Below are 16,786 nucleotides of genomic sequence, written 5' to 3'. Positions count from 1 at the left end.
TGAGTCCATTGTCACACTGTGTTACTGAGTCCAATATCACTCTGTGTTACTGAGTTCATTGTCACTCTGTGTTACGGAGTCCATTGTCACTCTGTGTTACTGAGTCCAGTATCTCTCTGTGTTACTGAGTCCATTGTCACTCTGTATTACTGAGTCCATTGTCACTCTGTTACTGAGTCCAGCATCACTCCGTGTTACTGAGACCATTGTCACTCTGTGTTACTGAGTCCTGTATCACTCTGTGTTACTCAGCCCATTGTCATTCTGTGTTACTGAGTCCATTGTTACTCTGTGTTACTGAGTCCAGTATCACTCTGTGTTACTGAGCCCATTGCCACTCTGTTACTGAGTCCATTGTCATTCTGTGTTACTGAGCCCATTGTCACTCTGTTACTGAGTCCATTGTCACTCTGTGTTACTCAGTCCATTGTCACTCTGTGTTACTAAGCCCATTGTCACTCTGTGTTTCTGAGTCCATTGTCACTCTGTGTTACTCAGTCCATTGTCAATCTGTGTTCCTCAGTCCATTGTCACTCTGTGTTACTGAGCCCAGTATCACTCTGTGTTACTGAGTCCATTGTCACTCTGTGTTACTGAGTCCAGTATCGCTCTGTGTTACTGAGTCCATTGTCACTCTGTGTTACGGAGTCCATTGTCACTCTGTGTTACTGAGTCCAGTATCTCTCTGTGTTACTGAGTCCATTGTCACTTTGTATTACGGAGTCCATTGTCACTCTGTGTTACTGAGTCCAGTATCACTCTGTGTTACTGAGTCCATTGTCACTCTGTTACTGAGTCCATTGTCACTCTGTGTTACTCAGTCCATTGTCACTCTGTGTTACTCAGTCCATTGTCACTCTGTGTTACTCAGTCCATTGTCACTCTGTGTTACTGAGCCCGTTGTCACTCTGTGTTACTGAGTCCATTGTCACTCTGTGTTACTGAGCCCGTTGTCACTCTGTGTTACTGAGTCCATTGTCACTCTGTGTTACTGAGCCCAGTATCACTCTGTGTTACTCAGTCCATTGTCACTCTGTGTTACCGTGTCCATTGTCACTCTGTGTTACTCAGTCCATTGTCACTCTGTGTTACTGAGCCCATTGTCACTCTGTGTTACTGAGTCCATTGTCACTCTGTGTTACTCACCCCATTGTCACTGTGTTACTAAGCCCATTGTCACTCTGTGTTACTAAGCCCATTGTCACTCTGTGTTCCTGAGTCTATTGATTCTATTATTGTGCACTTTGTCACTATTATTGAGCCAATTGTCACACAACACTCACAATGTTTAGCATCTGACATGGCTTGGTGTTCTCAGTTCCGGTGTTAGTACTCAGCAGTTCTCAGTGCAGTATCGCTCGCTGTCTTGCCGTTTGACATCAGTCAATGTCCTCACATTGGTTGGCACCTAATTATTGCTAGGTGGAGGCACCACCATCCCACTAATTTGCTCTGTACTCTCCAGTAGTCACCTGATAAATGATAAGTGACTTATTGACCAATCATTGCCATCAATCGCCATCAATTAGTCTATAACTAGTGATTGGGAGCTTTAGGAACAATGATTCAAAATCGCCTGGTCCTCCTTCACTTGTTGTAGCCACAAGGGAAGGAGTAGGATTATTTCATTTTGCCACATAGTTTTAGCTTTGTTCATCAGGCTTCTTGAATCAGACACTATTCTTTAATCTTGCACAACTTGATATTGACGAGTCTGCTGTCATTCTGTGTTCTCAAGAGCAGAATTGCAAGTTGTCCCGAGGAGGTGGTTACTCAGCTGCCATTAGGGAGCAGCAGTTAAATGTGACCTGTTGCGATTTTGGGGGGATCTGCTGTCCAAAGAGCCTCGATCCAAACCTGGAGACAGAGATAATCCTCGTCTTGTTTCATGCAGGCTGCCCTTCAGGTCGGGGGTCACGGGGAACGCCTCCACCAGTGCCGGGAGGTGACACTCACCACATACAAGACGATTCCCATGCAGGTGGACGGGGAGCCATGCCGGCTGAGCCCATCAGTCATCCGAATCTCACTGAGGAACCAGGCCAACATGGTGCAGAAGTGCAAGCGGAGGACCTCCATGCCATTACTGAACGAGTGAGTGGTTTGCTTCCTACGTATATGGAGTGTGTTCTTTCTGATTGTTTTTTAAAAATCATTTCATATTCCTGCCTTGGAAAGTGGTGTGAAGCTTCAGTTGCCAAATAGAATTGAATATCATAGAAATTTGCAACTTGTGGCAGATTTCACAAGAACTAACTTCACTCAAATGCCTCAGAGTGAGTAAATTGGCTCACCCTACTGGGTGCTGATGAGTTTGATTTGGAATACAACTGGTAAGTTTGCAAGATCAAGATTAAATATATGGAAGACAAGCATGCAATCAAGAGTGCGATAAGGAAAAGCCAAAGGCTGACTGGATCTGCACAAAGACAGTGAAGATGTAAACAAAATCTTTTCTGTAAGTTAAAGGCATCTATTACTCAGTGAAAAAGAGCACATAGAACAGGTGAAGGAAACAACGGCTGCGGTTAGATCAGCTAGAGAAACAGCTAGAGCATCAATTGTGGGAGTGATTGGAAAAAGCTTTTTTTAATCAATGACGTGAAGAGGTAATGAGCTGTCAAAGGCTACTCGGGTGTTGAAGGGTGTTCAATGAAAAGCTACAAAGGGCTCACTGGCTATGACCAGTCTTCGCTCTTGGAGATAATGCTCACTCTTAGAACTGATTTCAACCATGAAACTAGTATTAAATTAGATGAACAAATTGCTTTGGAAAGAATGAAGAAGTTGAAAATGGAAAGCGTTCCGATATCCTGGGCTAGTGCGTGGTGAATTCCAGCCCCACTTGACCTGGATTCGAAGTACATTTCAAATTCACTATTAATTTTCAAAACTACCCGAATTCTTTGATCTTTGGCTACCCAATAACTACAGTCACCAGGTTTGTAAATTTAAACACAATTAACTTTCATTAATAACAGGACGCCCTGTGGCGGCATGAAGGAGGAGATTGTGCATAATGTAGCTCCCGTCAGGCTTCTTGTTTTTTGGCCCCTTTTTGTCCAGTTTCCGGGGTTTGTTGGTGGACAGTCTCTTCCTATATGAAAGTAGAGAGGTCCAAGTGTGGAAGTATGTCAGAAAAGACCACAACTAAGAGGTCTGTGGGTGAAAATCCTTCAACCGACTCAGATGGTGGGCCCGGCAGTTGGGACTAACCCGATCATGGCCGATATGCTAACTGGTGTACTGGCTATTGAGTTTAAGCAGTTTGAAAGAAATTTCGAGAGACAAAGGAGAGTGATGGTCCATACTCTCCGTAAGCGATTGAGGAGGTGCCGGGTCCTGTCCATGGGAAGTTGGAGAGGACTTTGGAAGATATGAAGAGCATTAAGGAGTTGAAAGGGGTGGAGGTTTCTTTGTCAGGGCACTGCAATCAAATCTCCTCGCTAGAGGCTGAGACCTCGGTGGTGGCGAAGAAGAATCTGAGGTCTTAGGTAGATCACCTGGAGAATTGGTCGAGGAGACAGAACCTCAGGGTGTTGGGGATTGCCAGAGGGTGCGGAGGGCCCAAATCTTACTGCATACTTCTCGCAGATGTTCGGTAAGATGATCGTGGTGCACAGGGCATACCTGACCAAAACTAGGATGAGTGGGGGTTTTCCGCCATATTGATAGTGAGGGATGCACCAATTGGAATTGTCATTGAATGTCAGGGGGCGATGGTTAGATCCTCTCTTGTAGGAGAAAGTCATTGCCTGGCACTCGTGTGGTATGAATGTCATTGCCACTTGTCAGCCCAAGCCTGGATATTGGCCGTGTCTTGCTGCATTTGGCGTGGACTGTTTCAGTATCAGAGAAGCTGCGAATGGTGCTGAACATTGTGCAATCATCAGCAAACATCCACATTCCTAACCTTATGATGGAGGCTGTTGTGTTTTGCTTCTTCATGTAGCATAAGGTGTCTCCTTGATGTATACTCTGACAAAGGAAGGTTCAGACTTGGAGATAGGTTTAACACATTTATTGAACAGTTAACAATTCTCCTACTTGAGTTCGACTTTCCTGCTGATCTTGCTATAGTAACTCAATCTAACAAACCAGTCTGCTCTAATCCATGCGTGTGTGATGCTTCCTGATCTGCCCCTGTGTCTCTGAGTGTCGCCTGTGGAAAAGAGAAAGAGCATGTGTGCCCTTTCCTTTTATATGGGTAGCCCCCCTGTGGTAGTGTCACCTCTGGGTGTCTTGACTGCCCAATGTTCGTGTCCTATCTTAGTGACCTATTGGTTGAATGTCTGTGTGTCATGATGTCTCTGGTGCTCCCTCTAGTGTTTATTTAGTCTTAGTGTATTTGGATTAACCCCTTGTGTATTTACAGTGATGCATATCACCACATCCCCCCCCCCCTTTTTTCATGTTACAGATTTTCTGTACAACTTTAAAGAAAATTGAACAAAATCGGTAGATAAATGATGACATGTACAAGCCATGATGACCGTGATGATTATACAATACCAAATAATATTTACGAGTCCAAAGTTCATGAATTTATACGGTCGAGTGGCTTTCTTCTTTTGTTAGTGAAGTGGTGATGTTGATGGTGGCATGTCCTTGTGAACGCCATCAGTGTCCCTGTCCTTAAGGAACCAAGAAGTCATCAGGAGGTGATCAAACGGTCAAATCACTGCGTTGTCTGATTTGGACTGGTTTTTTTCTATGCTTGTGGTAGCGATGCAGTACGTAATCTGTGTCGTCCAACCTGGACTGTTTCTTGTGATTGCGATATTGATGCAGTATGTCATCTGCCTTGAAAGCTGGTTTGCTTGTTTGTAGTGGAGCAAACTTGAATTGGTGAGATTTGCTGTCATGCCATGGTATGTCTGTACCCTTGCCAGTGTTAGGAGCTGTGCTGTTACACTGTCCTGCATTCGCAGCGTTGTACCATGTTGTATCAGTCGTTGTTCCATCATCATAGTCATTGTTGTTATTGACATGCTTGTTGTTGAGTTTGTTGCCTCTGGTACGCTTCTTGTTGTTGTCTTTGTTGTTGGTTTTGTAGGTTTTGGTGTTGTGCTCAATGACCACCTTCTGTGGATAAGTCGAGTCCTTCACAAAGTTATTCGTGTCAGTGTCCTTTGTGGCATCTGCTGTTTCATTGAGAGTGCTGTCTCAGATTCCTCGGCGCTCCCCATCTGGAGTCATGTCCGGTTCACTTGAATCATCTTTGGCTTGTAGATTAAATGATCTGGGTGGACTGTCAGTCTTCTTCTGGTGGCTCAAATAACCTGGGTAGACTGTCATAGTCTTTTTGTTGTTCACGTGAGCGTGGTAGACTGTCATAGTCTTCTTGCTTTGCACTTGAGCATGGCAGACTTGCATCGTCTGCCGCTAGTTGCTCAGGCTGCTAGACCTTCATGGTCTTGTTCATGCATGGACTGCGCTCTGGAGTCTTGCGTTGCTTCCATCGTGGAGTCTGTCAACGGGCTCGCTGTGGAGGCTTGTACCGCTCTCTCTGTGGAGTCTGGCATTGTTCCCTGTGTGGAGTCATGCAGTGGTCTTGCTGTGGAGTCTTTCTGTGTTCTCTATGTGGAGACGTGCGGTGGTCTCCCTGTGGAGTCTGTCATCGCTTTCTGTACGGAGTCGGGGACTCGTCGTGGTGCGTGGACCACTCTCTGTATGGAGTCGAAGACTCTTCGTGGTGCGTGGACCACTCTCTGTATGGAGTCGGGGACTCTTCGTGGTGCGTGGACCACTGGTTTGGCGTCAGGCAGCTCTCTGTGGACTTGTACCTCTCGCTGTCTCTTGGTGTCAGGCCGCTCTTTGTGGGCTTGTACCGCTCTCTGTCTCTTGGCGTCAGGCCGCAGCAGAATCCTGTACTTCTGGGTTACGATGTCATCTGTGCTGGGCTGAGGATCCTCAAATCCGAAGAACTCGTCCATGTCTGTGTCGGATTTTTCACTGCACAACACATCTCGTTGCGGTTCGGATTTGGTAATGAGGTCGCCACGTCCAATGATGAAATCATCGTCTGAGTCGTAGTCTTCAAGGACCAAATCATTTCTTTGGGCTGTGCTAACTGCTTGTTGCAGGGTTCTGCGGAGGTGACTTTCAGCTACTGGTCGAAGTTCAGGCATTGTGCTGTCGTTCCAGGTGAAAGAATTGTGTTTCCCGACTTTAAAATCTTTTTTCACTATCTTGGGACATTTCCCCTTAAGTCCGGGGCCTCTGACATCGTGACGCTTGTGACGTAGAGCGTAGGAATGGATCGCGCATGCGCAGATCGCTTTTCCTTTACTTTGCGCTCTTTGCGCAACTGCACATGCGCGGCTTCTCACGCATGCACAAAACACTGTTTTGCCGGTTCTCGTCTTCTGGGGAACTGCACATGTGCGGCTCCTTTCTCAAGATGGCTGCCAGTCAAAACTGCCGTTATCTGCAGGCCTACCTTCGCCTCGTGGTGAATATTGGCGCCTCTTTTACCGTTCTCTCTTGTGTTTTCCTTGCAGTATATTTGAAACTTTTCCAGGACTGTATGGAAGTCTCTCTTGTCTTGCCCTTTGGAGTACTTGAAGGTCTTGAACATTTCTGCTGCACTTGCACCGGCAATGGTGAGCAGAAGCTTTATTTTCTCTGCATCCGCCACGCCATCTAGGTCGGACGCTACCAAGTAGATCTCGAATCTCTGCCTGAACGCGCGCCAGTTTGCACTGAGATTGCCGTGGTACCTGAGCTGCTGCGGAACCGGAATCTCGAACAACTTGCCTGGGTGCTGTTGCTGGTAGACACGGATTTGTTGAATTGAACTATAGAGATTCAACAAGCACTCACTGGTACCATGTTGTGTTATGCTTCTTCATGTAGCATAAGCTGCTTCCTTGATGTATACTCTGACAAAGGAAGGTTCAGACTTGGAGATAGGTTTAACACATTTATTGAACAGTTAACAATTCTCCTACTTGAGTTCGACTCTCCTGCTGATCTTGATATAGTAACTCAATCGGAGCTGAAATGCTTGACCTCCAACAACCACAGACATCTTCCTTTGTGCCAGGTGTAGAGTTTTCCCCCTGATTCCCATTGACTCCAGTTTTGTTAGGGCTCCTTGATGATCAAATGCTGCATTGATGGCGAGAGCAGTCACTCTCAGCTCACCTCTGGCATTCAGCTCTTTTGTCCATGTTTGAACCAAGGCTGCAATGAGGTCAGGTGCTGAGTGACTCTGGCGGAACCCAAACTGAGCCATGAGCAGGTTATTGGTGAGTTAGTGCCATTTCATAGCACTGCGGGTGACCCCTTCCATCACTTTACTGATGATCGAGAGTAAACAGATGAAGCAGTAATTAGCCTGGTTGGATTTGACCTGCACTTTATGGGCAGGACATACCTGGGCAATTTCTACATTGCCGGGTAGATGCCAGTGTTGTAGCTGTACTGGAACGGCTTGGCTAGGGGCACAATTAGTTCTGGATCATAGGTCTTCAGTACTATGGCGGAATGTCAGGGCCCTTATCATTTGCAGTATCGAGGGCCAATTCTTCAGCCATTTCTTGATATCACATGGAGTTAATTAAATCTGTGATGCTGGGGTCCTCCAGAGGCAGCCAAGAGGGATCAAGCACTTGCTGAAGATTGTTACAAATGCTTCAGCCTTGTCATTTGCATCATTGAGATATTTGTGAAGCCGCCTGCTCCAGTGAGTTGTTCAATCACATGTAACAGAACTGAAAAAATGAAATGAAATGAAAAATCGCTTATTGTCACAAGTAGGCTTTAAATGAAGTTACTGTGAAAAGCCCCTAGTCGCCACATTCCGGCGCCTGTTCAGGGAGGCTGGTACGGGAATTGAACCGTGCTGCTGGCTTGCCTTGGTCTGCTTTCAAAGCCAGCGATTTAGCCCTGTGCTAAACCAGCCCCTGCAGAGCTTTGGTCTAATTTGTTGGTTGCAGAATCACTTCACTCTTTCTATCAATTTCTGCTTTTGCTATTCGGCGCACAAGTAGTTCAGTGCTGTAGCTTCACCAGGTTGTCCATGTGTTTTTCTTTGAACAAGGATTGATAGTAATGTTAGTGAAGGACATGGGGGTCTATGCAGTTATAGATCATGGTTGAATACACTGATAGTCCACATCACCTCAAATGAATGCCGAGTTTTTATTTGGTTCTTCCTGAATCCATTCCATTGAGCACAATGGTAGTGCCACACAACATGATCGAGGGTATCCTTAATGTGAAGATGGGACTTTACTTTCACATAGACTGTGCGGCGATCACACCTACCATACTGTCATGGATAGATGCATCTGCATAAGGTAGATTAGTAAGGATAAAGTCTAGTAGGTTATTCTCTTGTGTTGGTTCCCTCACCACTTGCCATAGACCCAGTCCAGCAGCTGGGTCCTTTAGGACCCGGCCTGCTCTATCATCGTGGTGCTACTGAGCCACTCTTGGTGTAGGAGATTAAACTCCCCCCACCCAGAGTACATTCTGTGACCTTGCCACTCTCAGTGTTTCCTCCAAGTGGTGTTCGGCATGGAGAAGTACTGCTTCATCAACTGAAGGCAAGGGGTATGGGGGTAGGTAGGTGGTAGCCAGCAGGAGGTTTCCCTGTCCATGTCTGACCTGATGCCGTGAGGCTTCATGGGGTCCAGGTACAAAGGTGAGGCCTCCCAGAGCAATTCTTTTCTAACTGTATACCGTTGTGCTGCCAGGACTCCTGGGTCTGTCCTGTAATGATATGTAGACAGACATGTAACTAAAGGGTTTATCACAACACTTAGCTATGGCACTACCACTAGAGGGCACCACAAGATCCCACTATATATACTAGCTCCAAAGGATCTTGCGCCCTTTCCACACAGGAGTAGCTAGACAGCAATAGTGTAGTATAGTTAGATCACGGCCTAGACACCACGTATAGTTCAGATACAGTTATATCTCATTACTTTATTTCTAGAATTAGTTTAGTAGAGTGTCAAACCCATTTATTAGTTTTATCATTACTTAATAATTTTTTTTGCTTTACATCGAAGATCAGGATCATCAGCAACCAGTAACGACATATATTGCTTCAATCCAGTAATATAACATGGTACCAAGTGTAACTACTGAATCTACCTAGTAAAATTTAGTCAGTTTAGTGAGAAAATTAGATAGTTATTCGGCAACAGAAGCATCACCTTTGGAACAAAACCTTTGATGATTCCCAGCTCGATGGACAGAACATAAGCTCCTCGACACCTCCGAATCACCGGTAACCTTCATTTTAACTGGCGGTTGTTTAGACAACAATTTCAACTGTATTTAGAAACGTCTGATTTAACAAATGCGACAGATGCTCGTAAACTAGCACTGTTACAAACTATGGCTGGTCCACACACGATAGAGATCTACAATTTATTTAACTACACAGAAGGTCAAGGACAAGACAAGATGTGGAGATGCCGGCGTTGGACTGGGGTGAGCACAGTACGAAGTCTTACAACACCAGGTTAAAGTCCAACAGGTTTGTTTCGATGTCACTAGCTTTCGGAGCGCTGCTCCTTCCTCAGGTGAATGCAGAGGTCTGTTCCAGAAACACATATATAGGCAAATTCAAAGATGCCAAACAATGCTTGGAATGCGAGCATTAGCAGGTGATTAAATCTATACAGATCCAGAGATGGGGTAACCCCAGGTTAAAGAGGTGTGAATTGTATCAAGCCAGGACAGTTGGTAGGATTTCGCAGGCCAGATGGTGGGGGATGAATGTAATGCGACATGAATCCCAGGTCCCGGTTGAGGCCGCACTCGTGTGCGGAACTTGGCTATAAGTTTCTGCTCGGCGATTCTGCGTTGTCGCGGGTCCTGAAGGCCGCCTTGGAGAACGCTTACCCGGAGATCAGAGGCTGAATGCCCTTGACTGCTGAAGTGTTCCCCAACTGGAAGGTAACATTCCTGCCTGGTGATTGTTGCGCGATGTCCGTTCATTCGTTGTCACAGTGTCTGCATGGTCTCGCCAATGTACCACGCTTCGGGATATCCTTTCCTGCAGCGTATGAGGTAGACAACGTTGGCCGAGCCGCACGAGTATGTACCGCGTACCTGGTGGTAGACAAGACAAAGTATGAAACAATCCTTGAAAAATATGATAGCCACTGTAAAGTACAGACAAATGAATCATTTGAGCGCTACATCTTTACAAAGAGATTGCAAGGGAAAGATGAATCCTTTAACAGCTTTGTAACAGACCTTAAGCTGCTAGCACTATCCTGCAATTACTAATGCTGCATGATTCTAAGGTTCGGGACCAAATTGTGTTTGGTATAAATGATGAGCAATGGCTGAGTTAGGGTTAGCTGACATGGCTGAGTTATTCGGATATGATCATGATAGCATCAGCAACACGGTTGAACAGATCAATACAACTCTACTCATGGTAGATAAATCCAAAACCATGATAGAATGGCAGATTATTGATACTTTGAATGACAACAATCTGTCAAATAGTCAAGAAGAAAACAATGTCACACAGAGTGAACACTGCACGCCGCCACACAGAGCGATGAAAGACTCCACAGAGAGCGATGAAAGACTCCACAGAGAGCGATGAAAGACTCCACACAGAGCGATGAAAGACTCCACAGAGAGAACGATGGAAGCCTCCACAGAGAGATCGTTGACAGACTCCAGAATGGAAGAAATTAAAGACTCCAGAGCAACAACCATGCATGATGAAGACTATGAATGTCTATTCACCTTATTTCAGCAACTACAAGAAGACCATGAAAGTCTACCCAGCTCATTTAATCAACAGCAAGAAGACAATGAAAGTCTACCAACTATATGTGAGAAGAGTGACACAGAGATCACAATCAACATAAAAGATGTGCAAGATCACAGCGAGACTAACAGATCTCAGCTCGACTGTACAGAAGCACTCAACAATCAACCAGTTATTAGTTTTATCGTTACTTAATAAATTTGTTTGCTTTACATCAAAGACTCATGTATTCTTCAGGATCATCAGCAACCAGTAACGACATATATTACTTCAACCCAGTAATATGGCATGTCCTACCGGTGGACATACCCAGGGAGTGTGATGATGCTGTCTGGGACATTGTCTGGAAGGTTTGATTCTATGAGTATGACTATGCCAGCCTGTTGCTTGACTAGTCTATGAGACAGCTCTCATAATATGCACACAAGCTCCAGATGTCAGGCGGACTTTGCAGGATCGGTGGGGTTGGGTTTGCCGTTGTTGTTTCTGGTGCCTGGGTCAATGGCAGGTGGTCCGTCCAGTTTGATTTCCTCTTTGACCTTTCTGTAGCCATTTTTTACAGCTGAGTGTTTTGCTCGGCCATTTCAAAGGGCAGTTAAGAGACAACGACATTACCATGGATCTGGAGTCACATGTAGGCCAGACCGGGTAAGGACGGCAGATTTCCTTCCCTAAAGGCACATTAGTGAACCAGATGGGTTTTTACAACAATCAATAATATTGGTCACCATTACTGAGACTACTGCTAATTTCCAGATTTATTAATAATTTAAATTCCACCAGCTGCAGTAGTGGGATTTGTACCTCTGCCACCAGAGCATTAGTCTGTGCCGTTGTTTCCTCGACCGGTTGCACTGATTACTTTTGAGGGCATGTAGTGGACTGACTTTCCTGCACCTCCTTCACTGTCTAAATGTAGTATGTTTCTCTCTTCCCTCCCTGATCCGGTTGGCTGGTGTGGTGTGCTGGTTTGCACAGTATCCATAAGGTGCAGCATGCTGATCTCAGACGTGTCTCTGCTCCTCCCGACAGCTTCACACTGTAAGTAACAACCCTCTCTCTGCACTCACACCTTCTGCTCCTTGCTGGGGGGTTTTGTCACCGCTTTGTAAAGTAAACACAGCAAAGCCACGATGCATCACAAAAGCAGTGAGTGCGGGAAAGAGCAAAACCGAGAGAGATATGGAACGCTGTATCACTGCTGCTGTATCCAATTTAGATGGTACTAGACGCAAGTTCAAAGTGTGTGGATGATCGTAACCGTGGAAGCATTGTGAACCGTGAGGAGGTGCGTGCAGAACTTCAAAAGGCTAGCTATAAGTTGGTGGAATGGACAGACAAGGAGCAGATGAAATTCAGTGCAGAGAAATGTGAAGTGATTCATTTTGATAGGGAGAATATGGAGAGACAATATAAAATAAGGGGTCTAGTTCTAAAGGAACAGAGGGACCTGGGTGTCTACACCTGGACTAGAGGGGTACCAATATCCTGGGGGGGAAATTTGCTAATGCTCTTCGGGAGGGTTTAAACTAGTTCAGCAGGGGCTTGGGAACCTGAATTGTAGCTCCAGTATACAGGAGGTTGAGAGTAGTGAGGTCATGAGTAAGGTTTTAAATTTGCAGGAGTGTACCGGCAGACAGGAAGGTGGTTTAAAGTGTGTCTTCTTCAATGCCAGGAGCATTCGGAATAAGGTGGGTGAACTTGTGGCATGGGTTGGTACCTGGGACTTTGATGTTGTGGCCATTTCGGAGACATGGATAGAGCAGGGACAGGAATGGTTGTTGCAGATGCCGGGGTTTAGATATTTCAGTAAGCTCTGGGAAGGTGGTAAAAGAGGGGGAGGGGTGGCATTGTTAGTCAAGGACAGTATTACGGTGGCAGGACTCGTTTGATGAGGACTCGTCGACTGAGGTAGTATGGGCTGAGGTTAGAAACAGGAAAGGAGAGGTCACTCTGTTAGGGGTTTTCTATAGGCCTCCGAAAAGTTCCAGAGATGTAGAGGAAAGGATTGCAAAGACGATTCTGGATAGGAGCGAAAGCAACTGGGTAGTTGTTATGGGGGGCTTTAACTTTCCAAATATTGACTGGAAATGCTATAGTTCGAGTACTTTAGATGGGTCCGTTTTTGTCCAATGTGTGCAGGAGGGTTTCCTGACACAGTATGTAGATAGGCCAACGAGAGGCAAGGCCGTATTGGATTTGGTACTGGGTAATGAACCAGGACAGGTGTTAGATTTGGAGGTAGGTCAGCACTTTGGCGATAGTGACCAAAATTCGATTATGTTTACTTTAGTGATGGAAAGGGTTAGGTATATACCGCAGTACAAGAATTATATCTGGGGGAAAGGCAATTATGATGCGATGAGGCAAGACTTAGGATGCATCGGATGGAGAGGAAAACTGCAGGGGATGGGCACAATGGAAATGTGGAGCTTGTTCAAGGAACAGCTACTGCGTGTCCTTGATAAGTATGTACCTGTCAGGCAGGGAGGAAATGGTCGAGCGAGGGAACCGTGGTTTACTAAGGCAGTCGAAACACTTGTCAAGAGGAAAAAGGAGGCTTTTGTAAAGATGAGACATGAAGGTTCAGTTAGGGCGCTCGAGAGTTACAAGTTAGCTAGGAAGGACCTAACGAGAGAGCTAAGAAGAGCCAGGAGGGGTCATGAGAAGTCCTTGGCAGGTAGGATCAAGGATAACCCTGAAGCTTTCTATAGATATCTCAGGAATAAAAGAATGACTACTGAAAGAGTAGGGCCAGTCAAGGACAGTAGTGGTGATTCATTTTGGAAGGAATAACAGGAAGACAGAGTACTGGGCTAATGGTAAGATTCTTGGCAGTGTGGATGAGCAGAGAGATCTGTGTCCCGTAATGAAAATGAAATGAAATGAAAATCACATATTGTCACAAGTAGGCTTCAAATGAAGTTACTGTGAAAAGCCCCTAGTCGCCACATTCCAGCGCCTGTTCGGGGAGGCTGTTTCGGGAATTGAACCGTGCTGCTGGCCTGCCTTGGTCTGCTTTCAAAGCCAGCGATTTAGCACTGTGTGCTAAACAGCCCCTAAAAAAATGATCGCCAGTGAGAATCAGAAGGGCCCTGAGGGGTTGTTAAGTCCTCAGGGTTGGGAGCGAGTTAATCATCGGCTCATACACCCCATTCATCACGTTCTGCAACTCCCGGAGGAGTAACAGGTAAGGATATACCTCGCTGACGACACCTGATGTACATAGATCCCTGAAAGTTGCCACTCCGGTTGAGAGGGTTGTTAAGAAGGCGTACGGTGCGTCAGCTTTTATTGGTAGAGGGATTGAGTTTCAGAGCCATGAGGTCATGTTGAAGCTGTACAAAACTCTGGTGCGGCCGCATTTGGAATATTGCGTGCAATTCTGGTCGCCTCATTATAGGAAGGATGTGGAAGCATTGGAAAGGGTGCAGAGGAGATTTACCAGAATGTTGCCTGGTATGGAGGGAAGATCTTATGAGGAAAGGCTGAGGGAGTTGAGGCTGTTTTCGTTAGAGAGAAGAAGGTTAAGAGGCGACTTAATTGAGGCATACAAGATGATCAGAGGATTGGATAGGGTGGACAGTGAGAGCCTTTTTCCTCGGATGGTGATGTCTAGCACGAGGGGACATAGCTTTAAATTGAGGGGAGATAGATATAGGAGTCATGTCAGAGGTAGGTTCTTTACTCAGAGTAGTAAGGGCGTGGAATGCCCTGCCTGCAACAGTAGTGGACTTGCCAACACTGAGGGCATTTAAATGGTCATTGGATAGACATATGGATGATAAGGGAATAGTGTAGATGGGCTTCAGAGTGTTTTCACAGGTCGGCACAACATCGAGGGCCGAAGGGCCTGTACTGCACTGTAATGTTCTATGTTCTATGTATGTGTTCTGTTACGTCACCCTGGGATAGCGCGCAGTCAATTCCAGCCATTGACTTGGAGTCACAACACAATTGAAATTAACAAATCCATTGTTAGAAATTAACCAAAGATTTTGGCCCTTGACTGCCCAATAACTACAGTCACTAGGTTTGTAAATTTAAACACAATTGATTTTTATTAATAACAATAACTATGAGTAAATAGGTACCAAATGTAACTGGTTAACTGTCGTCTAGTTCCTACCCCCCCTCCCCCGCCCCCTCTAACTCACCCCACCCTCTACGCACACACAAGACAGACAGACGCAGCAGGGAATGGGGGGGGGATGAAGAAAAATAAGGATAAAAGTCCCTGGTTTCAGGTGGACCTCTCCCAGTGCACCTTTCTTCAGTCTAAGCATTCGGTTGGGGATTTTTGCTTTCAGTCTGTAAGGGTTTTCACTGTAGATTCATGCAGGTCTCAAAGATCTCTCTGCAGGTTCGGAAAGCATCAGATAGGCAGCATTTCTGGAGAAAGAGATACAGCAGCTCACAGCTTCTTCTCTCTGTGGCGAGAACCCGATTGTCCCTTCCTGGGTTCTCTGAAAACTATCCCAACCAGGTAGGACGCAATTACCGCCTATCGCTGGGCCGAATACGGCATTTGGCCAATTCATTGGCCACCAGACAACCAATCGAACCAAATACCTCCAATCTCTCGGGTGCCAGAAGTCTGATTTTTCTGTTCAAAAGCTAAATCTACAATAGCACTGTGTACTGGTTCGCAACTTTTGAGTTCCTAACTTCCTTTGCTCAACTTAAAGGTATATGTCCATTAAATCCTCTTCCCTACGATGGTGTTTCTTTAACATGTTTACGTGGCATAATCAGTCCTTCTTTCTACGGTCTGGAATATCGATTATGTAAATCACCTTACTCTTCTATTTGATTGGGACCGTTGAATTTTGCTTCCAGGGGTTCACCCTGCACTGGCAACAATACTAATATCTCATCTCCACTCTGGAAGGTTCTGGACCTAGTATGTCTGTCTGTTCACATTTTCATCCTTGCTCCTGAAACCTTTAAATGCTCTTGGGCCACCTGACAAGCTCCTGTGAATCTTTCCAGTAACGTGGACATGCAAGCCAACATTGAGGATTTGTCCTTTGTTTTAGATGCTTCTTTTTCATCAACTTTAATGGACCCCGAACATCACGGCCATAACCTAATTCAAATGGGATAAACAAAGTAGATTCAATTGGGAAATCTCTGCTGGCAAATAGTAAAAATTCCAATCCCTTGTCCCGATCTCTTGGATATTCATGGCAATAGGCCCTAATCATCGTTTTGAGAGTCTGATGATATCTCTCTAAAGTTCCCTAAGTTTGTGGGTGATAGGCAGTTGATTTTAATTGTTTGATACTTAAACTACAAATTATGTCCTTGTAAAGTTTAGACATGAAGTTAGAACCCTGGTCAGATTGTACTTCTAAGGCTCGGCCATAGCGTGTGAAAAACTACTACCTATAATTGTAGTTATAATTGTTCTCAAAAGTATAGCTTGCAGAAATCAGGTGGTCATATCTATGACCGTAATTAGTGATGCCCTTCCTTTGTTTTAGGCAACAGTCCTACACAATCTACGAGTACCCAACTAAATGGTTCTTGAAACATTGGTATGGGTATTAAAGGCGCTCAGACAGGCTGGGGAGGCAGACCGACAGGCTGGGGGGGCAGGCCGACAGGCTGGGGGGGCAGGCCGACAGGCTGGGGGGGGCAGGCCGACAGGCTGGGGGGGGCAGGCCGACAGGCTGGGGGGGGCAGGCCGACAGGCTGGGGGGGGCAGGCCGACAGGCTGGGGGGGGGGGGCAGGCAGACAGGGAGAGGGGGAGGGAGTCGGAGGGAGAGGGAGTCGGAGGGAGAGGGAGACGGAAAAGAAAAAAAAAAAGGTGCTGGTTTATCACATGTTATGGTTTACCTATTACCTGTCAGCTATGACAGGTTCTACAGAATTGTACTATATCCTTATGCAGTCCTGGCCTGGCCAGGAAAAATACCTGTTGACTGATGCCTGAGTTTTCTGAATTCCCACATATCCTGCCATTGTTATCTCATGTGCTATCCACAGTACTTCCCTACGTTATTTGGGCAGTACTACTATCTGAT

General features: G+C 45.8%; 1 protein-coding gene and 1 non-coding gene across 4 annotated transcripts in view; one reads left to right on the top strand and one right to left on the bottom strand.

Annotated features, from left to right (window-relative positions):
* dgki (diacylglycerol kinase, iota) overlaps window positions 1–16,786 on the top strand; it is a 558,727-nt gene that overhangs the window by 454,976 nt on the left and 86,965 nt on the right. For all 3 annotated transcript variants that reach the window (XM_072484255.1, XM_072484256.1, XM_072484254.1), the window contains exons 20-21: window positions 1,895–2,094; window positions 11,735–11,797. In XM_072484255.1, the coding sequence (XP_072340356.1) occupies window positions 1,895–2,094; window positions 11,735–11,797 (263 nt within the window). The remainder of the gene's footprint in view (window positions 1–1,894; window positions 2,095–11,734; window positions 11,798–16,786) is intronic.
* LOC140396691 (U8 small nucleolar RNA) lies at window positions 13,840–13,969 on the bottom strand. The gene has a single exon (XR_011936593.1). It is a non-coding gene; the product is annotated as a U8 small nucleolar RNA (small nucleolar RNA).

This window comes from Scyliorhinus torazame, chromosome 19 (assembly GCF_047496885.1).
Source record: "Scyliorhinus torazame isolate Kashiwa2021f chromosome 19, sScyTor2.1, whole genome shotgun sequence".
NCBI classification, from domain to species: Eukaryota; Metazoa; Chordata; class Chondrichthyes; order Carcharhiniformes; family Scyliorhinidae; genus Scyliorhinus; species Scyliorhinus torazame.
This window is presented reverse-complemented; position numbering and strand designations above follow the sequence as displayed.